At 43.0% G+C, this 24,664-nt stretch overlaps 1 protein-coding gene across 1 annotated transcript in view; it reads right to left on the bottom strand.

Moving 5' to 3' along the window:
- CNPY1 (canopy FGF signaling regulator 1) overlaps positions 1-22,549 on the bottom strand; it is a 31,939-nt gene extending 9,390 nt beyond the window's left edge. The window contains 2 exon segments of the mRNA XM_051812877.1: positions 20,502-20,597; positions 22,541-22,549. Coding sequence (XP_051668837.1) covers positions 20,502-20,597; positions 22,541-22,549 — 105 coding nt within the window.
- Positions 22,550-24,664: the final 2,115 nt, after the last annotated feature.

Raw genomic sequence — 24,664 nt, 5'->3', positions numbered from 1 at the left:
TGTTAAATTAACCTTAATACCTTCATTATTCCTCTGCTGGATGGTAACCATCTGGCCATGACTTCGAGTTACAGTTAACCTAGGCTCCTGCTTAGATTTCAACTGAAATCCCTGTTTTTTGCCCTCACTATCACAGCAGTGATTGAGACTGGGGTAGGTTTAAGCTGGTCTGTGTCTCCCCAGCATCAGCAGGGATGTGGATTGGTGAATGCTATTCCAGCTTACCCTGGAGCTGGAGCCACCAGCTGTACAGTGACTGCACACTGCTTATCTCTGGCTGTCCTCTGGTGCCCACACTCATCCCCCTGTGAGTACAAGGGGTTGGAAAAACAGGCCTCCATGTAAATGGTAGTTCCTAAATACTTTCGGCTATTCTCTTTGCTTCGGGACTCAGCTAATGCAGTTACATTTTCACCTACAATAGCCTCTAATGTGACATTAGTAGCATGGATACTGCCCAGGCTAGAGTCTCCATTTTACCTTAGAGGGTGGATTTTGTGTCTCCCCTGACTACTCCATCCTCACTCACTCCACTTGTGCCTGAAGCTACTTACATATCTTATGGTCCCATTTACTGAGCCCTCCACTACAGCAGGGGCCATTTCTGTTTTCAAGGTCCCATTTCTGTTCTCAAGGTCCCATTTCTGTTCTCAAGGTCACATGTGCACCTTCCCACATGTACAGGGAATGATGAAATACATCACACAGTCCTTGGGGATGGGAGCTTCAGGTGACATTGCCTGTCCTCAGTCAAGAGCAACAGATTTTTTTTCCCCTTCCTATCTCTGGACAGAAAGCAATACACTTTCACTACCTGAGAAAACTCTGTTAAGCCACCCCAGCCAAGTGACATAAGACTTTTGAGGAGAGAATCATAAATTAGCAGACAGAAAGGAAAAAACTTACAAAAGAAATGCAACCTGGGCTGGCCTACCATGTCTTCTTATCACACCTTATCATTTTACATAATTTCTTTTTTATTTCTTAATAAAGCTATCAGTGGCTGCACTGCTTTTGCATATCCAAGATAAAAGAAGTAAGCAGGAGGTTTACTTCAAAGATATTTCTGGGTCACAAGGTACTACAGAGACATGACAAACTGTCCATTTGAGGTGTGTTTCAAAACATTTCATGGACTCATGTTATTCTATACTTACAGTCAATGCTTCAAAGCATTGATCCTTTGACTTTAGTGGGAGGGAAGTGTATACCTATAAGCTTCACTATATGTATCATATATGTATGTGTGCTTAAATATCTAGATCATGCTTATAGAGGTTATCTAAGTGCACTGGATGCAGAAGATCCAGAAGAGCCTCACTCCAATTCTGTAGCACAAAATCACTATGAGTGCGCCCACCCTAAGAAAGGGCGTCTAAGAGCAGTTTAAGTCTGTCTGAATGATGGATCAAGAGCAGAGGTGATCCAGGTGAGCTCTGCACAGAGAGGAACAATTGACTGCCCAGGAGATTTATGTATTTTATACCAGATTTTCTACGGCAATGCACAGTTCCAGCCTATGTCTAGTGTGGTATAAATCCTGCTCAAAACTAGGGAAAACAGAGTGTGTCCAAGCTTCAGAGCCCTGGTCCTGCCTTCTACTAGAGACAGCTGTAAATCACAAAGCTGGCATGCTTGTAGCCCAAAAGTCATGGGCATCCTCACTGCTGCCCCAGTGAGCATCACCAGCATCCCAGCAGCCATGAGAAAAGCGCTGCCTCTTCCTTCAGTCAGTCTGAACAAAAACAAGGGCACTTAGCATCTGTGAAAGGTATTCCAGGAATGTTGAAGTTGTGGTGGTTTTTCACTTTTTCTTTCTCCAAAAAAATTCTACTGCAAACATTTAGAGCTGCCCTTCAACACATCTACCTGCATACCTGCCCAGAGGAAGGCAGCAGAAATTCATAACCTCACCTAAGAGCAGTCTAAATTAAGCTTCCCTCCCGCCCAAAAATTGACTCTGATTAACTTAGTGGTGAAAAGAGCCCCAGCTGACAAATAAGCATCACCAAGTAATTCTGTGCAGACTTATCAGCTATCGCTTACCAGAGGCAAAGGGGATTATCACCCCAGCTGGCAGGAGCGGCCGCCTCTCTGCTGCACTTACAGGTACCAAAGGTCAGCTCCTTCCAGCCACTAGTTGGGACTCCCTGCCTTTCTCCAGGGAGTTAACCCCCATTCCACAGAAAACTAAGAGCTGGTTTTACTTAAACACTGGGAAATGTTTATACACGTAGGGAAATTAACAGTAAGAACTAGTTTCTGTTTTTATCTTTAGGGGGACGGTTGTCCCTGAAGCATCCCTTGTGTACAGCTGGTAAGAAAAGTTTGGCTGTTTTTCTGTTCAGTTCATGAAGGTATTTGATAAAATTGGATGTTATTTTGGTTAAAAAAAATGTGGAGAGCAGTCAGTTTCTTGAAATAATCCTAATTTTCTACAGTTAAGCCTTTCTAACTTCTAGCTTTGTTTCTAGAATGTTTCTGTGGATGGTAGATTCAAATATTCCAAGCACATGCGTAATTTTATGAGCCATCTGCTCTAAGGATACATTTGATAGTGCCTTAGATACAGCTGCGTAACTTTTCCAGATCACTCTAAGCATTTATGAGTGCTGTCCTAAAGCAAAAGTGCATACAAATCTATACACGCCAAAGTCATTTGTTTTCAAAGAAAATGCAAATTAATGGGGAGAGTTGCACACACAAAACCATTATATAAAACCAGGCATACCTGCGTGCCACGAGCTAAATACCATGAGCATAAATCTGTGTTGAACCCCAGGCACCCAAGCCCCAAATATCCTTCTGTCACCGATTCCCCATCCCACAGCAACAGACTCCACGCGACATCCAGGAGCTGATTATGAGCTATTACCCCACCTAGCAGTGCTGAGGAAAGGCTCCCACGCTGAAGGGAGTCACAAATAATTAAATGTTTCAAAACACAATGGATATGACATGCTTTCAAAATAGCATCTATAGAATCACTTCCACTAGGGCAAGGAGCTCTCGGGAGGAAAAGCCCTTTCACTCACTTCAGTTGATTACCTGTATAAAAGGGCTTAATTTCTCTGGAGCGTTTCTTTTCCAAATCACCTCTTTTTTGCCAAATCCACTGCAGCATGAGTGGCAGGTACTCATACAGCCCATGAGATAATGCTTCCCCAGACAGATCTATGAGGACGTGGGTCCTGGCTAGACTTAATTTTTAACATGCAATTAATTAAAAAAAAAAAAAAAGGAAGGAATTGGAAAAAACAGTTGCCATTCCTGGTCTTGTAGCTCACTGGTAAAATGCCCAAACTATTAACCAGAAGGTCTGACCATGACTGAAGACTTCAGGGTGCTTCAGCAATGTCTGGGAGCTTTGTCTTGGAAACCACCTTTTCCATTCCAATTCTGCTAACTCAGACCTATCGAGAGATGCCCTTCCTTTTCTCAGTTTGACAAACAGCATGTTCCTGAGGGATTTCCACATCCCCTGGCTCAGAGCCAGGCCAGCTCCTGGCCCCCTTCAACACTCATTTGAGAAGAAGGGGTTTCCCAGCCCCTTTGGCCATGGTGCCCCATGAGTCACTTCCACATCAAAATCTTGATCTCTTTGGTGGGTTCCTGGAGTTGTGTCCTAAACTGGTGGTGCCATTTTCAATATATTTTGATGGGAGATGCTGGATGGCCAGTGGTTTTAAAAGATTGCCTCGCCTCTTTCAATGAAGAAACAGTTGTTGGGAAATGTGACTGCAATTACCCTTTAGAAAAACCTCAGTCAGGTGAAAATAATTTCCTTAAAAACTATCTCATTGTGTTAAAATAAACAAATTAATTAAATGCTTAAGGAAAAAAAAAAAAGGTATGCCATTGTAAAGTTGTGTAAAACAACCAGACATCCAAAATGATAGGGAGAGGCAGTGTAAAACACAAGGAACTGATACCAACTTTTACCATCTGCAGTGAACTGCCAACAGTTTCCCATGATCAATGATTTGAACAACTGTCCCTTCACCCCTGTCACCCTATGGTTAAATCAGGATCCCTTCCCATTGACAGCAATAGTACTCTCCACTTAAACTAGTGGGAGCCAGATCAGGTCACTGGATACTTCTCTGTTTATTACCTTAACATGCTTTTAATTCTTCTGTAGTGTATATTTATATCTGGGCTTCCTGGGGGTTTTAGGCCCTTTTTAAGGATAATTACAACCTGTTAGGAAAATGCCTTTTAAGTTCTACAACTATATTCTCTACTCTGATCTTCATTTTATACAGATGTTTTCTCTGGGATTTTCTTTCATTTAAAAACATAATATTTAAAAATATGTATGTAAAGGAGTGAGATTAAGAAATACAAGATTTTTGGCAGACATGTTCCTGAAGTGTTCATGGATTTGTGGGCTTTCCCAAGGACTTTATGAGACTTAACATTTTTACAAGCTTGAGACAAATGAGGATAAATCACACATATTTTCTAGAGAAACTTGGAGATAAATATAGCCAGTCTGGGCTTTCTTGTCATTGACATTATATTTACAAGGGAATGTTGCATGGTGGCTGACTGATAAAAATAGGATGTTAGTGTTCCAGTGTGTGCAGAGGTATGAGGTTGGTGCCAGTAGAGATGCAACTGGAAGAGAAAAACCACAGATTTTAATATCTGTGAGTTTGATTTTGGCATTTGCTTGGTGCTGATTTTCTCCCTGGAAGTCTGGGTCTGTCCAGCTGGTCCTGATGCCCTCTGTTGAAAATCTCCATTTCTGTCAGTGGCACATTTTTCTTCAACACTTTTGAGCTCTTTCTTCAGAAAACTGAAAAACTCAAATCACAGAGCAACTAAACAACTTAAAACTCTGATGGTGACAGAGATAAGAACAAAAGAAGAATAATTAAGCATTAAAAATCCTATGTGAAAATTACTTCATTCTCAAGTGGGTATAAAACTAATATACGTGTGGGACATTTGAAGAACACCAAAGGCTCATGAGATACTGCGGTGAAATTTAGACCACAGCTAATTTTATCTCCTCTGATGGAATGGCTTTTCCTTTTATCCTCTGGTTTCCAAATTTTCAGGGCAGACTTTGATTTCTCCTATTTAAAATACATCTATTTTTATTGCTAAAATTGTTTGGATTAGAAACACCTTTAGGTAAAAACTGATTTCTGTAGTGTCTTTGTGCTGGGCCACGTGGAGTTGGTTGCTCCATGATTAAGACTGTTGGTACTACTGAGGTGCCTGCACTAAATAGTAGTAGGTTCTAAGTGCATCCTTAGTGGGTCTTGCTTCAGAAGAGATGATGTAAACTCCGCAGAATGGGATTATTGAAGAAAAATCAATTTGCTTTGTAACAAAACACTAAATCCCGTTCTTGTGAAAGTTTCTCTTTAGCTTCCACACAACAAAATCTTGGAAATGTTTGGGAGTGATGAAGGATCTGCTTCCTTCTCCAAAAACCCAGGCAGCAGCTCTCCACATAGGAGAGGATATGGTCCAGTGGATGGTAGCACCAGGCTCCAGCTCCCAGCTCCACTATCAAGCAGGCAAGTCACATAGCCAGTTATGTCCCTGTTTGCCAATCAAACTGTTCAGAAACAGCAACCCTGCCTCTGTGTACATGCCAGGGGCTGAGTTGGGCTTGGATGGAGATTTTTACCTCCATTTGGATTGTTTAGAGGGATCTGGGGAAGCAGACTGCAAGGATGACCTGTGTCTATATTTCACCAGCATCTTTAAGGTGTTTTTATGACACCAGCATCTTTAAGGTGACTATGTCTTTAGCTCCTCCTCCTTGAGAGGAGTGCACACCAATAAAATGGGTGGCTCCCAGAGTGGGAGATTAGAGCTGCTCACACCCTGGGGGATATTGGAAGTGACAAGAATATCTAAGAAGAGCTTTAGAAGTACAGCTTATCCTCCTTACATTGCCAATCTGCCTTTTGCTGAGAGCTGCTTGGGAATGGATCTCCCACTGGATTAATTAATTCTAATTATGACCTTCCATCATCTACCCACAAATTGGCTTGGTGTGGTCATAGGTGAGATTTCAAATACGGGCTACACATTAAATATACATATATATATGTAGATCTGTATGTGTATGTACATACACTAGTAATTCTCCATCTGGGACCACATGGCAACTATGCTAGATGCTGTGTGCACATACCACCAAAGGATATTCCTGTCTCCATTGAAGAATGAAAGGTAACCAGCCTGTCAGGTAGGCAAAGAGCAGACTTTTATATTAGATGTTGGGGTTTGATCAGATTTCTTTCTTCTTGGTGGTTTTTTCGTCAGACATCCCCTCACTGCTCTCCCCCAACTACAGTCAGTGTTGGTTTCGTCTCTGAGTAAATTTTCACCTCTCAGCTCTATGTTTCTTTGTTTCCAATGTGCCCCAGGATCTCAGTGGCATCTCTTGGGGATGCAGAAGTGCCTTCCAGGTTTCCGGGCTGTTGTAAAACACTGCTAAAAGCACCCACAACCTCCACTTCCACTACACTGCAGAGCATGAAAGGTATGGATATATATAGGACACCGGCTTATGAATTAATATTAAGAATGCTGTTTAAAATAACACACTGGTTAGAGCCTGAGGGGTGCCAAGCCAAGAAAATTACTGTAAATCTTCCATCTGCAACTCACCCCATGGAGTGTGGAATGTGCAATGTACCCTTGCTCGATGAGCCCAACTTCCCAGATTGGACCAAGGGGACAGGGCTGCTGTGCTCTTGCAATTTCTTGTCCTTGGAAGCAGAGGATTAAAGAAATAATTCTCCTTTTCCTGATACTCTGCTGCAAATCTTCTAGCACAACAGTGGCAGTAAGTATCAGCTACTGTTTGTAATCCATATGTGTGGAGCCATAAGTATTACAGTCTGGATTAAGGCAACTGGAGCCCATCTGATCTCTGTTGTCAATAAATCATATAGATCCAGAAGGACTCAGGTGAATCTCAGGAGGTGAAAAGCTATAGTTACCTCTTTGTCTTATACTATCACCAATGATTCACAGAAAGTTTGAGACTGGTGATGTAAAGAAAGCTCGTACCTACTCTGAAAACTAGTCACACATTGCTGCTCTGAAAATGCTCAGAATGGGCTTGTTTTGAGAGTGTTAAATCCAGGTTGCAGGAGATTCCTGCAGAAAATAAGAACCAGCCCCTTTTAAGCTTATTTTTTGAGTGAAAAATAAATATTTACATGATTATATAATTTCCGTCTGATTATATAATTTCCATCATGCTTATAAGAGCATTTCCCCTTTAACATTTTTTGCAAGATCAGAATAATGGACAAGTAAACCTCAAAAAGCCTCATTAGTTTGTCTAAATTAAGGAAATAAATGTCACAACAGCTCTTTTTAAACAGAAGCCCCAACTTCACAACTCTTCCCACAAGTCATCTAAACCAAGTGCAATTTTTATCTTGATTTTTTTTTTGGGGGGGTGGGGGGAGAAGAATTAAGAAAATAATATGAGTTTAAGAAATGGGTACTGCCAGCCTAAAAAAATAAAATACATTTAAAAAAATCTCTGCTTTTCCCCTATCTCTTAGTGCAGGTCGGGTCATCTTTGGGGGCATCCTTTTGGGAAAGCACTGCCCGAAAGAGTGCCTGCCCTGCAGCCCAGAGGTGTAATGGCAGTAGTGCAGTCCAGCCCTGTTCAGACCTCGGGGTGCTTCAGTGAGTCTTCACATTTCTCTGCACAAAGGCACATCACCATCACTTCTATAGAGTGGGGTTTGTTGTCCAGAGGCTCCTAGGAAAATCCTTATCACTTCTCTCAGTTATCTTTTTATAAACCACAAGAGAATGAGACCGTGCACTCAAGACTTTCAGTTACAATGTGTGAAATATTTAAATACAGGAGTTTTTTTCTGCCCCCCACTTTTTCTTCTTTTTTTTTCTATTTTAAAGGCACACTTGCTGCTCATTTTATGGTGCCATGCTGCACCTGGAAACAAAACTCCTTCCCTTTTTAATTTTCATAGCCCAGGTATCACAGGTGTACTGAATGTGCCCCTGAGATGCTCTGCTTGAGCACCTCCAAATCATATCCTCAGTCATTTCACCATCCAAGACTGGAAAACCCAAGGAGATCCTCAGCAGGTCTGGGGGCCCATGGTCCAGGCACATCCCAGGGCTGATGCTGCACTGGGGAAAAGCTTTCGTTGATCCCAGCACAACGTGCTGCTATTTCACCCCTTACTGTCTCTCGTGCTCACAGTGTGCCACTTACATGTTTCCTGCTGCTGTTATGAGACACCTCAATGGCTACACAAGTCATTTTTCCAGTGTCTTATAAGAGAGTAATGCCTTTATTTGATTGCATGTGTGAGAGCTGCCCTGCCGGATATTTTTGTGGCTGAAAGACCATCACAATCGAATCAGGCAGATGCAGCATATAGGAAATAAGGACTCGATGCCAGAGAGATGACACTTCAAATCACATGCCATTTTAGACACAGGAAATGAAAATCCCAAAGAGACTCTGAAGAAATGGAAAGTCGTTTAACATTTCGATATTTCTGTATCAAAATCTCCAGGTAACAGCCAATACCAGTCTTCAACAATTTAGGAGGCTTAGAAGTGCCACGAGGAAACAGAGATGGAGATTGCCAGGATCCAAATCCTGGCAGCAACAGGGAGGATGGTGGGTGGTTTATTTGCCAACAGGTGGGCAGTGTACAGTGACGTACAACCCCCAAAGGCAGGCAGGTAATAAGTCAAGCTATTGTATACAATCTCTTCCTTTTATCTAGTCTTTTAGCTAAAAAACATTATCCCTTGTCATATCATTACAGGCCAAACAAAAAACTCAATCTCCATCTTTCTTACAAGGCTCCTTTAAACACCAAAAAGCTGCCATAAGGTCTGCCTAGAGTCCTCTCTCCTTCAGGTTAAACAACTCCAATTCTCTCAGCCTTTTGGAGAGGGGTACCATCCCTCTGATCATCTTCAGGACCCTCCTTTGGTCGTGCTCCAACAGGTCCATGTAATTCCTGTGCTGATTAAAGGTGTTTGAGAAGCTGCCACAGGCTAGAACTAGTGCAGTGCAACTGATGGGACCTCTTTGCATAGGAGTTGAGAGTCCCAAGGGTGACACCAATTTCTGTCTAATTTTAGGAGCAAGAAGATAACAGAAAATGACTCCCATAACAATGGGAGAAGGGGATACTCCACGCAAGAACAGAAGTTACTTTTGAATGTCATGACATTAATATTTCATTAAATGCTTCCAAAAGCTTGCAGAGACATCAGCATAGCTTAGCCAGAGGTACTGCTTGTAGCAATTTGTCATTTGGGTAACTGAAGTCCAGGTCAGTCTCCTCTCTGGAGAGGGAGAGGATATGGCAGCACTTGGGCATCCTGACCAGGGTCAGGGTGATGGTGGTGGTAAGAATAAGATCAAAAAAAGGCCAGGGTATTCTAGAGGTTTGTGGATTTCAGAGCTGACTTAAGCCAAGAGCTATCTCGACACAGGCTGGTGTGTCCTGCACTGTCACTGCTCGGACACTCCTGGCTTGCTTTGAGGGCTGCAAAAACCCTGGTTACGTGATGCTGTTGTGGAAGCAGCTGGAATGAGCTGGACCAACTGTGTGTTGCAGGGGCACATGGAGGGAGACACCTGAGCCTGCACTGCCCTCCCTGGTGCTCTGTGGTGGTCTTTTCCATTCTGAGTCATGCAGACCCACCATCCCAGTACAGTGGAGTTATTCCTGTGGCTAGTCCAGGCAGAGCAAGACATGAGATGGGACAGCTGCTAAATTTGTCAGGCTAAACTCCAGACCAACATGTATGTCAGAGCAGTTATTTGATGAGTATTTCACTGTGAAGACCTCACAGAATATCAAAGGGTCTAAGTTTCAATGCCCTGAGGTTAGACAAAGAAGCTCAAAGAAACACAAAGCAGAAAACCCGAGCATCCCTGACAGAGGACTTCAGGGACAGGTAACAAAGACAAGCAATCTGTATATGGACTATGCGATAAAACATCCCTATATTCCTGGACAACATGCCTATTCAAGAAATTGAATACTATTTGTCTCTGAAAAGAGGTAAAGGTGCAGCATTTGGGGGAAAATGAGTAGAAGTGAGACTCATTTAAAAACACCCACAAGAGTGGCATATGCTCACTGGCTGGTTATAGCACTGCTGAAGGGTGTTCAAGGAAATGTCAGGAGCAACTTTCTTCCCTTTTGCTGCCACAGCCCAGTTAAGATCTGTTTGTGGAAGACCATAAGCAACATAACTGATCAGCAAGTAAATGAGAGGCCTTTAATGCCTGCCAAGCCTCCTGGATCGTTTCCCTTTAAAGGCTCTAAGATGCATAGGATTTCTGACAGATGAAAGTAGAATTGGTTCATTTGTTGAATGCAAACTGAAGCCTCTCAAAAGCATTAAGTCCCATTGTAGGGTTAAAAAAAAAATCTAGCTCAGAAGTCAGCCTGCAGATTTCTGCTGTGGAAGACAGAAAGCATGAGCTTCATTGAGCTTCACCTCTGCAGAGCCAGGTTTCACATGCCAAGGCTGTTAGAGATTTTGCAGCTCCAGTGAGCAAACAAGACTATACCTGATGACACAGAAGGTGATGTCTGTCGAGTTTCTTAAACACCAGAGTTTGATTCAGTCCTTTAGGGGAGCTCAAGGTGGTCAATATGGAAAGTTAGGCAGTGAAAGGTAGCCAGGAGAAAAAGAGAAGGCAGGGCAGAGAGCTTACAGCATGAAACAGCAAATAACTTCAGCGAGCGTTGAGATCTGGGCAGTCCACATCCTCTTCTGTTCAAAGTCTGCAGATAAATCTTGAATACCTTGTTAGCAAATTCTAGAAATAAGGCAGTCATATATATAAAGGAACTAAAAAAGCAGATCCAAACATATTATGTTACAGGCCTCTTCACACTGACTAGTCAGTGTTATTCTGGATGAAGACTTCATTTTTATCGTGGCAACATGTTTCTTTCCCTATTCTTTGATCCTGCCTGTAGTATCCCAGTATGCAGTCCGTGGCAGAAATGGGGCCATAAAGCAGTTGCTGAGAGATGTGATAATGATCTCAGTCCTCATGGAGAGCTGTGCATTGCACTGGAATTACAAGCTATGGTCTGGAACAACAGGTGGAGAATTACGAGGAAGACTTGTGCTATGCCTATGGATTATAGAATTAATTCTATTCTACCTGTCCAGTTTACCTTGGCTTTGGAACAAATGAAGAAGTATTGTGCAACAGGAAATACTGGAGTCTGGAAGCCTAGGATTGTAGTTTTACTTGTAACATCATAAACTATATATCCTTGCAATGAAGTAATGGGTCTATCTAGATTAAAAGCAAAATCTTTCCATTATTGAACACACATACAGTGCTTGCTGAATGGATTCTAAATATTTCTGCTTGCTTCAAACTTTTCACTGAAGGATCTAGTAAATGGGGGCACTACATGAAATGCAAATATATATTTTTTGTGGAAGGAGAAGGGGAAGCTTGCCAGTACAGCTTTTCTGGAAAGTCTTCCAGCAGAGGATTACGAACTGTGGATGGCATTTCCATAAGCCCTTGTTTTTGGCCTGACTATGACTCCCAGAGAAGCTGATGGTAAATCTGCCATTGTATCCAAGAGGAACAGACTTGAGACAGCGCTGAGCAAACTGAAGATCCCAGCCTTTGACTCAGGAGTGTAAATATTTTGCCTTTATAAGCAGAGATTAGTAAATTCAGGGATGTTATTCAAAACGCAGTTTGGTAGCTGCTTCAGTGAGCAGGGTCCATACACACTGAGCATACTTGTCTCCCACGGTTTTAAAAACTGCTTCGTGCCATTAAGGAACAGGGACATAAATCACAAAGGCAGCTGCAGTCAGTGTCGTGGTGGGTAATCTCAGCACAAAGGAGACAAATGCTTTGCAGACATATTATTCTCTTTGCACCCCTTATGATGATCCCCACCCCCAGGGAGGGTCTGTAGATGTAGGGATGGGTGCTAGGAAATACCAACACCACTTCTGGCACAGGTGCTTGGTTCTGGATGGAAGCTGGTAGCGTTGGTCTCTCGTGTTGCTGATGTGCTGTTTTTAGAGCGAAAGGAAAAGAACTGTGGGGAAAAAGGTAAATCCCTGTTCATGTTCAAAGAAAGAAATATGGTCGTGTATAGAGAGAATTTAATCCACTCAGCAGAAAAGTGTCTGTCTGAGAAGGTATCCAATAAAGATGTTCAGATCTGCTTAAATGAGTTGGAGAGTGGATTTTCTGAGTTGTCTCTCCAAAATAGGTAGTGAAGGTAGGAGACAAGAGCAACATTTCTTACCTTGTAGCTATAGCAGAAGCCAGAGTGGTCATAAAAAACTTAGATATCCACAGGCACTGTTATCCACAAAATGCCTCACTCAGTGTTTGAGGAAGAAATGGGATTTCAGGCTGACATTTCAGGTAGTCAGGAGAATGTGCTTGTGTTTCCCTAAAGCACTTCATTTGAGCAAATCAGTCTACAGATCTATACCAGCCTTCATCTGTGTGTTCTACCTTGGCTCAGAAGCTCTTCTGCCTTATTACTGAAGGCTGGAATTTGGTAATTAATTGAAGAACTAAAAAAAAAAATAAATTCTTGCTCTTGAAGAAAAATATTTTTTTCTAGTTTATTTTGAGAGTTATCAAGCCCCTGTATCTGGCTAAAACATGCAATAATGGAACCTGTCAAAGAATCCAATTCAGAGAAAGTCTCTGACTTGAAATTTGTGTGTGGAGACTCTCTCTGTAGCTGATGAACAGAAGTAGAGTCAGCTGGTAAAGTAAGATGCAGAACACTGTTGCAAAGTTGTAGTGTAAAACTTTGTGGGGGAAGAACAAGAAGTATTTATATAACAGCAGTTTTATTACTTGGGGGTTTTCCCAAATAAGCTGGTAACATCATGGCTTGCAGAATTGACGTTTCACTGAATTGACATTTTACTTAAATATTTTGCTCCTGCTTCAAGATCTGACCCTACAGTTACATTTAACCTGCCCAGAGTATTAGCTGAAGAGCAACCTTTCATGTCACACACTAGATTAAATCCTGTGCAGTGACTTCTCTGAGTGTCCAAGGCAGCATTAAAGAAGTCCATCCATCTCTGTACTTTGGTCTGACAGATACTTGCCTCTTTTTGTAACAGAAAATTTCGGTGTGAAAAAAAACGAGAAGCCAAAGATTCAGAGCAAAGTCTTGAGAGAAATCATCAGAAAACCCATGTGACAGAAAGAGATGGACAGTAGCAGAGATTTTTGGTCTTTCTCTCTTCTGTACAGTTTTGGAGAGCAGTGGAAAAGTGGCAAGACATTAATTTGAGGAACACCTGTGCTTATTTATTCTCATTCATCTTAAGTCTCGATAGATGCAGAGAAAGTCTGACACTAGTCCACTGAAATGACTTATATGAAATAGGATAGTTCCCTAATTTAATTTAATTTAATTGTTTTAAAGGAAGCCTCAGAGATAGCCACCCTTGGCAGCAGTGCATACTGGCAGAGTGCCTGAAAGAGGAAACAACTCTCCACTTAAAACTGAGAAGCTGATATATCTGAGCTAGACTGAGCTGTTCTTGTTCCTCTTAGTTTGCTTGTGCCTGCGCCTTCAGACCTGCTGACACTAACAGGCCAGGAGAGCCTGTCACCCTCAGACACGATTCAGAATCTTCACAGATCACTGTTTTGGCTGCTGGAGCCATCATTCATGGATTCATGAAGTCTTCTAATTTATTCTGGAGGTAAACACTGTATTTTGAACTGGGACTTGAAACGGTAACCACAGCTGGCATCAATACCACAGACATGTGTGTGGTCACCAAGTGTGATACTCCACAGAGACAGGGAAGACTCTCCCAATGTGCTGGCAGAGAGCAAGAAAAATAGATGACAGGAGTTACTGTCCTACTTTTGTGGAAACATGAGATCAGAATCCATCATAGGTTTCCATGAAAAGTAGATTTCTTCTGCAGTGCAGCCCCTTGTTTTCCTGTATGGTCATCACAATTTTCTGTCAAATTTCTGCTGAGGTGACACTTCTCATGCAGTCCTGTTTGTTTTCACTGCCTTGGCTCCATCTGCCTGCATTTACAATGAGTTGAGGATCCTCCAGAAACGAGTATCCTGATGCTTTCTTGAGCAGTCCTTTGAGTCAAAAACCTCGATTAAAAACCATAATAACAGTCTCATTAATCCCTCTTCCTTAAAACCAATGCTCATGCTACCATGCCACAGAAGGAGAAGAATTTGTCAGATCAAAGAGCAATGATCAGACATTGGGTAATGGGGAAAGCCACCCTCCAGATGCAGCGTGGAAGAACCACATAAGGGGAATGTGAAAACCAGCCTCCTTTGGGAACAGAGTCAGACATGGAGCCCTGCTCTGCTGGAAATTGGACAGAAGAAGGATTGTACTGCCATGACCCAAAGCAGATGAAAAGGGATTTCATTCACACCCTGGTATTTCCATGCCCTGGCTTAAAAATGCAATGTTAGAGCACAGGAATAACAAAGTGCTGTTACATAACTCCAGCAAGTAAACTTTCTGGGCAACGTTCAGTGACATTCTTCTGAGTAAAATTACAAGTAGCCATTTCCCTCTGGGCTGGAAAAACCCCTTTCCCCAGTCATTGCTGTGATATAGGGCAGAGCCAAGGTGCTGGGACCAAGCTCTGCATCTCACATCACACCCTGCCCTTGGCCGGGTCACCCTCAGTCGAGTGGTGCTTTATCCTCTCGCCGTTCAAGGGCTCCAGACATTTCCATATGGTTTGTACTCCTGCCAATACTATAACTCAATTTTTTTTTCTTATGTCTTAATAATCTGAGCTTTTTCTCTGTGACTTTCTGCCTCTGAAAGAATTCCCTCCATGTCCCAGAACTAGTACCTGGCCAGAGACACCAATAATGGTTGGCCATCTCCTGTCTTCTTCACTGCACTTCACCCTGTGTACCAGTAGTAATATTTTTCCTTCTGGATGGATGACACCCCTGAGATTTGTCCCCATCAGCCCCCATCAGGAGGGGTAGACTGACATTCTTCCCAGAATAGTTCTAGGGGCTATTTGTGTCCCTCATCTCCAAGACACTGAGCTTATTCTTCCTCCCAGCTCATATGGGCCCTCCTCAAGAAAAGATCTGAAGTATCCCTGGGGGCTTGGACATGGGGAAAGGATGGGAGGGGATAGGGAAGGGATAGGGAAGCTGGGATGGGGTGGTGGGGTTTGCATTGGGAGCAAATTCTTGGTTTTTTTTCTTTTGTTCCATGCAGAAAAAGCAAAGCCAAGCACCCCAGCCCATTCTGTGTTATGGGACCCAGCCCAGTGGGCCAGCTTGGCTTGCCTGCTATAAGGACAGTATCAGGTATATATAGAATCACTGAATCATAAAATTATAGAATGGTTTGGGTTAAAAGGGACCTTCAAGATCATCTAGTTCCACCTATATATAAAGATGCTTCCTTTTATCTCTGCCCAACAGTCCCATTTCCCTGTGAAACATGCAGAGGAGGCAGTCCCAGTGTACACATTCATGACAAAAGCTCTGTTGAACAGAGAATCTCCTCAAAATGTAAGTGCTGCTCTGGTACCTGCCTTGTGCTTGAGTTTAGACATTTGAGGCACCTTGAAGTTTTGTGGATGGAAATCCTGGCCAAGCCACCTACCACCCACCTCTGTGGGGTTTGTATGATGGCTAGGGGATTTGCCTCCAGGTTTTGATAGTGATTTGCTTGGAGGATGAAGTATCATGCAGGTAAATACAGTGGAAGTATTTTTCTTTTACTGTAGGGAGGCTGCAGAGGACCTCCAAACTCCCCAGAGGCTGCTGCAACCACTGGTTCTTTGGCACAGCAAAGGCACTGAAGTGTTACTGTTGTTTTAGAGAAATAATGGCTACAAACCCCGTTGGTCAATTGGCAGAAATGTGAAAGCAAAGCTTGGATTTTAAAACCCCAAGTTTGTCAAATCTGAGATGGAACTGCAAATGTGCCTAAATTCCTAATTTCAGAGTGCTCCCTCACTCTGAAAGGTATGAGTCGTGTTGCCTTCAGCCTGCTGGAAAAGCAAGGGGAAAAGGCATCCCTGAGCAAAATTCTTTCCCTGAAAAATGTTTATCCTTGCTCTCAGCTGATGATCACAGCATCTCCTTCTCTGACACCGCCATCACTGTGACATGCACGTACAGATGATGCTGCTGAGACGTGTGTGGGATTGACTTTAACCCCCTGTGTCACTAAAGGGCATGAGTGAGTCTTATTCAGCCTTGATATGGCTTTTCCTCACCAGCCTGGCCAGGGTGCCAAGCCAAGGTTTATACTCTCAGTCCTTCTTCATATGATAAACCTCCTCTAGATGAGTTGGTTTTTAACCTCCTTTGACATTTAGGGCTGGTCTAGGGCTGGGATTTAATTCAAATTGTTTGAGGATGTGAATTTAGAGAGGAATAATTATTCTTGATTAACTCCCTGTGCGGACAATCTTCTTCCAAAATAAAAGTGCTTTCTTTCAAATGGATTTAAATGACTCCAAGAAAATCAGTAGGTTGTTTTCCCTAAGAAAAAAAAGGTAGATACAAAATGAATAATACCTTTTTCCTTTTAAATTTGTTGAAAAATGCAAGGATTTTTGAATGTTATGCAAGTTTTAACTGAAAATTGCGGTATGTTATTACGTATAATTTGCACCTCTGATAAACTGCACGCTGTTAAAATTATTGTTCCATGAAAATAATTACACAGCAGCCAACATAATTAGACAAGCAGCGCAAAATCAGAGGCAGAAAGGTAGGATGAGACTGTGACTGGGAGGGCTGTTTATAGGGAGGTTGCTCTGAGGTGTATTTTATTCTGTCCACACACTCACATACATCCTGATTTGCTGAAACCAAAACTGATTACAGAATGTGACAAGCCTCAGAAAAAAACTTGATCAAAAAAAAAAAAGCTTCTCTGCTTTAGGACGGATTTTCTGTTCCAAAAACAGCAAGAAAAAACAGGGATCCCAGAACAATCAATACTCTGCTGTGGGAAATCAGAGATTGGGGTGCCGTAAAATGTCCAGCAAGCCCAGTGGTGGAGGCTCTGATGTTGCTGACACCTGTGGTACCCAGAAGAGAGAGCTGGTTAGGCAGGGCTCTGACTGCCAAGTGTCACAGATGGGCTCAGGCACTGATCTTGTATCATCCATATCATTGAACTGATCTCATCCCAAATATCACTATTTAAGAGTATTTTATAGGGACAGGGCAGGATGCAGTGAGCAATTTAGGGTGAAGAATATTTAGTATGAATCCAGACACAGCTTATATCATACCTTTGACAACAGGGCAGGGGACTGGTCCTTGCCTTGTTGGTTTCTAGGACAGACCTGCCCTTATAGCCTGCTCTTTTTAAATATGTGCCCTGTCTAGGTGGCAATCCAGCCTTGCACAGGAATGTCCTCCTGGAACTAAAAAATCTTGCCCTTGTGAAATTGTCATCAGAGCTGGTTCATGTGATTCTTACAAAAAACTGTCATCAGCAGCAAATCAGTGTATTCTGAATTAAAACAAGAGAGAGAAAAAAAAAAAAAGGCGCTACCTAAAATATTTAAAACTCTTCTGTGAATCAGTAGATGGGAAACCTTATTCTGGGGCTTCCCAGATAGTAGGAGCTACCATTACTGGCCAACTGGAAAACACAAAACACAGGCTTTTCTTAGCTTCCTTTTTTTTCACCCAGTAGCAGTTTGCAGTGAAGCAGTGAGAGCCAGCAGCCCCTGGATCCCAGCTCTGATTTTGGGAACACACAGGAGCATGCTGAGACTGTGGTAATACAGGGGTGTACAGGACAGCTCAAGTGCAGAAAGATATGCAGAGCTCTGCAGAAACAGAGACTTGAACTGAAACTTTGGCAATCATACCAAGAGAAGGAGAAATCTTAAAGCTTTCAAAGAAGGTTTTTTCTTTGCTTTTCTGGCATTGCTCTCAATACTGGGCTTCCCTGACCCTCCTTTGCCAAGATGGAGGAGCAATCAATAGACAGGAAACAATTATGCCTTTCTTTTCAATAGAGCAAAGAAATCCTCTCTCCACATTTATCCATTTTCTCTGTTCACTTCAAGGTACATTATGAACCCTTAGTCATTCATACCAGGCCAGACATTTCTCATCTTCTTGAAGACCAGTATCCTAATGAAATGCATCCTTGTCCTTGCTATCAGGTAAAAAGAGATCATCAGATCATGGTTGGTTAAGCTTCACTGCACATCTCACCACCATGGTCACCAGGTCCAGAACGAGCAGGAGCAATTCCACCACCTCTCTAGTCCACACACCCTCAGCTTGTGGTGGCAGGGAAGGCATTGGCCTTACTGTGGGATGGAAATTGGACATGGCAAATGCAAACTCAGGAGCTCAGGAAGGGTCTCCAGTGCCGCACTTTAGATATGGCACTAGTAATTTTGGGGACTTTCAGTAGAGCTTGGGCTTTCTGGGGCCTGAGCCATTCTGAAAATAGGACTTGAGGATTCTTTTGTACATTTTAGTCAAGGTGAATTTGTACTGAAGTCTAAATCCACAGTTAATTACAATGAAGTATAAATGGTTCTGAAGGATTAGGGATGAGCTTTTGAAGGAGGCCTCTGAATTTTAAGTAATCAATTCTCATTGAAAGTCACAGGGTTTGGGCATCTAACTCCCTTGTTCACTTTTGAAGATCCAAACCAAGGTCTAAAACTCATTCTGTCAACAAGCCAACAGTATATCTTTCCTGGGAAAGCAGTCTTCCAATATCCTAAAATTAAGACAATAGAGAGCTACATTTTTTGTTTTATTCTCCCAGGCTAATACTGAAACAATATAGAAATTGTGAAAAATAAACTACAGCAATTTAGATATTTAGTTTTCAAATCAGTTGACAGGCATAGGAAGGAAATGTTTTTACCTCTGAAGAAATAAATGTAATAAAATACTGTTTAAATAATGTTTAAGAGATGTGATGAAAGACAGGTTCACGAACCCTCTGTTATGTTAACAATTAGCAGTGCAGGACATGGATTTTGTTTAAGAAATGTGTACTGCTAATGCTGGGGTCAACATATGAATAAACAAGAATGGCAGCATGTACTAGAGCCAGGCTGTATTAGTGTATGCCTGGTTATCTGTGTTGCTTTACTTATCATACCAAGATCTGCTGCAGTCAGGTCCTGTGTGTCCCTGTGTCCACAGGCAGGTATGGGCAGTCATTCATACTCTTGCCCACATCAAGACATCATGGGGGTTGGAATAGGTGATCTTTAAGGTCCCTTCAATCCCAAACCATTCTATAATTTGTGTGTGCTGAAATGATTTTCTTGCTCAAAGTGAGGAAGGGACACATATCAACCCAGTACTGAGGTCTATGCTGACACACACTGCTAGAGGCAGTCCCTGGGCTGGGGCACTGACCTGGGATCACCCCAGGAGCTTGTTCTGCTATAGACTAACCATAGAATGCCAGCCAAGCCTCTGTGCTCTCCTCTCCCTTTCTCTCAGTTGTTAATCTTATTTAACATAAGCCTGTCTCTTGCTGATGGCCACAATTGTACCCCGAGCCTGAAGCTCTCATTGACAATGAAGATAAACTTCTTGGAGCTGGACTTCAGAAGACACAGACATCTTGGACAGCTTCCAGTTCATCTCATCCCCAGTTGCAGCCCATTTCCAGACATATCCTTGGACAGCTTGTTCCTCAGTCCTTCTCAGTGATAGCTTGGGAATAGACATGTAAAGCCAGGCCTAAGAACTATCATCAGGAGAAGGCCACTGCCATTTACAAAGAAGCAGCTTTCACCTTCTTTATGCTTTAAATACTCTCTTAAGCCTTTTAATTTACAGACAGTGATGATGGAAAAGTCTGTTATCTGAGTCAACAACAATTCCCTTAAATATTTTCTAAATGACTCAGGTCACCAGGGGGTTTTCTATTTACATGGATCTGGTGTGATCTCTATTTTTCATGCTGCAAAACACATAGAGTAAATCAAGCTCTGCTCCTGGGTGTTGGCAACGTGATGGCTTGTTCCAGCAAAATGTTGGCCACCCTCAGCTCCCACCATGGGCAATGGAATTTGAGGATATTCAGCACCCACAGGAAGCCCATGGACATCAATGGACACTACCTGGACCCCCAGTGCAACACCTGATTAGATAACAGTCTCTAGTCAGAGTGTATATTCTCTTTCATTCTTCCTTTTTCTTTCTCTGTCTTAATAATGTGTGTAGCTCTGATTTATTTTTTATAGAGATTAACAATGGAACAATACTGCTTCAAATATTAAAAAGGCGAAGAAATGTAGGTACTGAAAAGGAAGGAAAATACCTCAATTTCAAGCCTAAAGATTACTTTGGGTCCCAGAGGAAGCAGAAGCAATTTAGTGGCTGATACCCTTAGCAAGAAAAAAGGTTGTAAGATTAAGACCAACTGCTGTTTGGATAAGTGGTTGGTAATTGCACATATCAGCAATTATGTGCTGTCATATCATTTTTCTGCTACCTTACTCCTCTCTTGTGTCCCGTCAGGGTTTACTTGGAATGACCCCACATCTATGGTCCTCTTTGGATTCACCTTCTTAATGTCATACCACAGTGCCTCACAAGTTCGAAGAAAAAAGAAGTCATTATTACAGGAGGTGCCTGGTGGAGGTGCTCCTCTTCACAGATGTAGCTAGAGGCTACTGCTGTAATAAGCAGGCTTCCAGGGAGAGAAATAAAGAAAGGCCTCCTGAACCTGCAAAAACCCTCTTTGTCCTCCAGCCTCGCAGGGGGAGAAGGGTGTGTGTGTGGGGGGGAGAGTTTTAGTGGGGAGAGGTTTGAGTGGGGTGGGAGAGGATTGTCTCTGTGCATGGTTCAGATGCCATCCCGTCCCAGATGGTGCAGCACCTGGCTCCAGGTCACAGTGTGGGGACTCAATAGGAGCTGAGTATGCTGGGCCTTGCCTGGTCAGGGAAGCACAGGTTATGTTGAATCCTCTTCAAACGAAAAGGGGGAGCTTCAGTTCCCTACATGTAGGCTGCTTATAACTCCTGCCCCATCCGGGGACATTTTGGGGAGTAACAGTGGCCTGCCCTTGAGCTGAGCAGTGGGACCCACTTCCACAGCTTGTCAGAGCCTTTGCATCCCTCAGAAAGGTGAACACCATCAGAAACACCTTTTTCCTCACAGAAATAACTGATTCCTCAGTAAAGTGTCAAAAGATAACAAAGTCCGTTCCAGCTAAACTCATCTGTTCATTGCCTGAGGGAAGCCTCCAGCTTATATGGCACTGGATGCTCCCATGGAGCAGAAAATATTTAGCTCGCTAATCAGATCCAGCAGGAGGTGTAACAGGCAGCCTGCAGTGTACCTATGGTACATCTAGAGAGGACAGGCACAGCTGGCCTTCAGGTGTCCCAGGGCTGACCTGCAGTGATGCCTCCAAGGTCAGTGACTTTACAGGGATGTAAAGGAGAGCAGGGCTTGACATGGGGATCTCACCACACAAGCAGAGTCTCTGCAAGGGCCACCAAGGTGAGAAGGCCTGGGAAGGACGAGTAAACCTCTGTGTCATGCTGTGGGAGATGCCAAACTGCAGCCAAATGCAGGAGTCTTAGCAGTAATAGCAAGGTGCAACCTCACAGCTCGTGGAAGAGCTAATACCCTTTGAAAAGCAGATAAAAGATTCATCAGCACAGATGAAGATATGAGGGCCTGGGCTTAGACAGCCTGTAGCTCCTGCCAAGAAATTGTGTGGAAGGTAGAAATGAATTTAAAAGGTTGAGTGGGGGCCAGCAAGTCAATAACTGAATAATCCCACCCAGATAGGAAACCAAAGCATAAACAAGAGTCTCCACGTACTGACAAGTTAGCACTGGTTGCACTCTGGAAAGGATCCTAAAATAACAGAGATTCCTGGAGACAGAATAAACACATCTCTCAGTTGTCATCCTGAGCAGAGGGTAATTGCCTAGATGTCTGATTGACTCACTGCTAGAACTAAATATGTACTTCTCTGACATGCTGTCACCTCCTTCGCTGTACGTCTGAGATTTTTCAGTAAAGCACATCAGGAATCAAAGCAAATGTCCACAAGGAAAGATGCATCTCGACCTTGAACTTTAATCACTGGCAAAGGGCTGAAAATATATTTAAAAAGAAGCAAAGTTTCTGCATTCCTGAGAGTGACATTTAATCTCAAAATTCCCTGAGGGCTTGTGCACATATAACCCAACCCCCAGCAGAGGAACGTGGAACTGCAGCCCCTGTCTGAGGGCTGGGAGTTGGCGTGTGGCTTCCCGAGCTCGCCAGTCACACCAGGACGTGGTCCTCAACTTCCCGTCTGATCCCCATTCCTTTCCAGCAGTTTCCTTCAAGGTTTCCTTCAAGGTCTCATCCCAGTTTGCACTGCTGGAAGATACAGAGTAGAGTTCCTAAGTTAATCTTCCTTCTAGTTTTAGCAGCTCTTTTACTCCTAACCTGAGTGTTTAATGCCTTCTCAAAGCCACTACAAGGCTCTTGGTCAGCGATTCCTATCAAGTGCTGAGCAGTCCTGTTTACCCTGCTCATGCTTTGCTCCCCTCCTCAGAGTTAGTTCCAGTTTCAGCTATGTTAAATTTTTATTTACAGAAATGTTAGAGAATCTGCTCAGAAGCCTTAACCCTATAACATTAATACGAATTTTCAATAAGTCTTGGAAGTTGCAGGGGGCTGGACAACTGTCAGCATAATACTGACTTTCAAAAACAAAGTGACCTGGCCAAATCCTAGGCTGGCCCAGCTCCTGGGAAGGACGATGTGCTGGTTTAGAGTTCAGTTCATAGTAGGTATAAAAAATACTATACTAAATGCAATACAATGTGAATTCATGAAGGTAACTGTTTGTTAACTAGATTTTATACTCTAACATGTAAGAGACTTGTATAAAATAGTTTACTCCATACTCTCTGACAGTTTGGTACTGAACTGGCATATCATATGTGAAAGAAAAGTATTTATACAACAGGCCTTTAAAGGTAACTGTAAGAGTAATTGAAGTTAATTCTGAAAGAGTCCTGGTTCTAAGTCCTTGGTCTTTCACTCTATGCATTTGGAGAAAAAAATAAGGTCATCATCAGAAGGCACAGACATTTGATGTGTGATCAAATGGGGCCCTGAGAAATCTGATCTAGTGAGTGGCATCCCTGCCCATGGCAGGGGAGTTGGAACCAGATAATCTTTTAGGTCTCTTCCAACACAAACCATTCTATGACTAACAGCAAAACGATAACCATGGATGTGGGGTGATCTGCCTCACCTGGTCAGCTGTCCATGGGTAATTGGTGTAGTTGGACACCAAGCAACTCCTCACCAAATGAGGAATGTGGGTAAGCTTCCGTGCAGGCTGCAATGGAACCAGGCAAAAGCAAGAGTGCAAAATGGATAACACAAAACCTGTGGAAAATCTGCGAGTGGCAGGGGGGAGAAAGGTCACATCACCTCACGAGACAGGTCTGCTTCAAAACTGCCTCCAGCAGGGCAGCCCAGCACCACCACCAGGTGATGGAGAAGGAGGGGCTCTGAGAAGCTCTGCAAAGAAACCAAGAATCACAGCATGGGGTGAGTGGAAGGACAGCTTCTTCTTTTTCCCCCCATAGAAGGGACACTGGAGGCAAAGAAGGGATCAGTCACGTGGCAAGGCAGAGGAAACCATGCACCTCAAGTCCTGGTTGGTGATCCAAGAAAAAAACTGTCTTCTTGATCTCCCTGTATTTGAGAATTCACTCTGGAGTGAGCTGAATTCCAGGTCAGAGTGAGGTTGTGAGGCTGGTTTGCAAACTTGTCCCCTCCCCTTGCCACCAGTCTGTGAAGGAGAAAAGCATTTTCTAACAGAAGCTCCAATGGAGCTATCACTTTGTGAACACTGCAAATATATATATATGAAGCAACTTGTCTAATATATGTTCAAGATAAAAGTTTGAGATGTCAGAGAATTTTATCTGAAAAAAACAGGCATTCATGTACAAGAGGATAACTTCAAACAGATCTACCCATCTATTCAACTCTGAGCTTTAGGTAGATAGAGAAATCAAGCAGAAGCAAAAGCAGGCAGACACATGTAAAATGATTCCTGCAGGCAGAGCAAGACATTCCCACAAGTACTGTTAAACTGAGTTTTGGAGGGAAAAGTGGCAATCACCCAGCCTGTGACTCCTGCCCTCACACACACGGCCCCAGGAGCGAAGGGATGCACTCAGCTGAGACAGGTAGATGTGCCCCACATTTTCACTGCAGCCAGCCCCTGTTTTGCCCAGGATGACCTACTCATCTTTCTCTTTTCTTTTAATTTAGGAATAATGTTACAACAACCCAGGGCAAATGGGGTTTAGGAAGGTGTGCAGAACAGACCGAAGGAGTCCAGCCCAAGACAAGGTGCTCTGTCAGTGCTGCCTCGGTCTGATTTCATATCAGCGATGACTGGAAATAAGCCCAGTGATTTAAAACCAGTATAAATGAGTCCTAGCTTGGGCTTACCTTACATCAACTTCCCTTGCTCTCCAAAATGGAATTTGTCATCAAGACAAACCTTCTCTCACAGAGACTGCAAAGCCAGAAGGCACTCTCCATTCATTTACATATTAAAACTCAACAGATGATGAAGAAGCAATTACTGGACACAGGAATAGTAGTTCTCTTAGCTATGTT

The sequence above is a fragment of the Manacus candei genome, unplaced genomic scaffold (assembly GCF_025592945.1).
Source record: "Manacus candei isolate 608988 ecotype Guabito, Panama unplaced genomic scaffold, ASM2559294v1 h1tg000089l, whole genome shotgun sequence".
Classification (NCBI taxonomy): Eukaryota; Metazoa; Chordata; class Aves; order Passeriformes; family Pipridae; genus Manacus; species Manacus candei.
The sequence above is the reverse complement of the archived record's forward strand: the minus strand, read 5'-3'. Positions and strand labels throughout refer to the sequence as shown.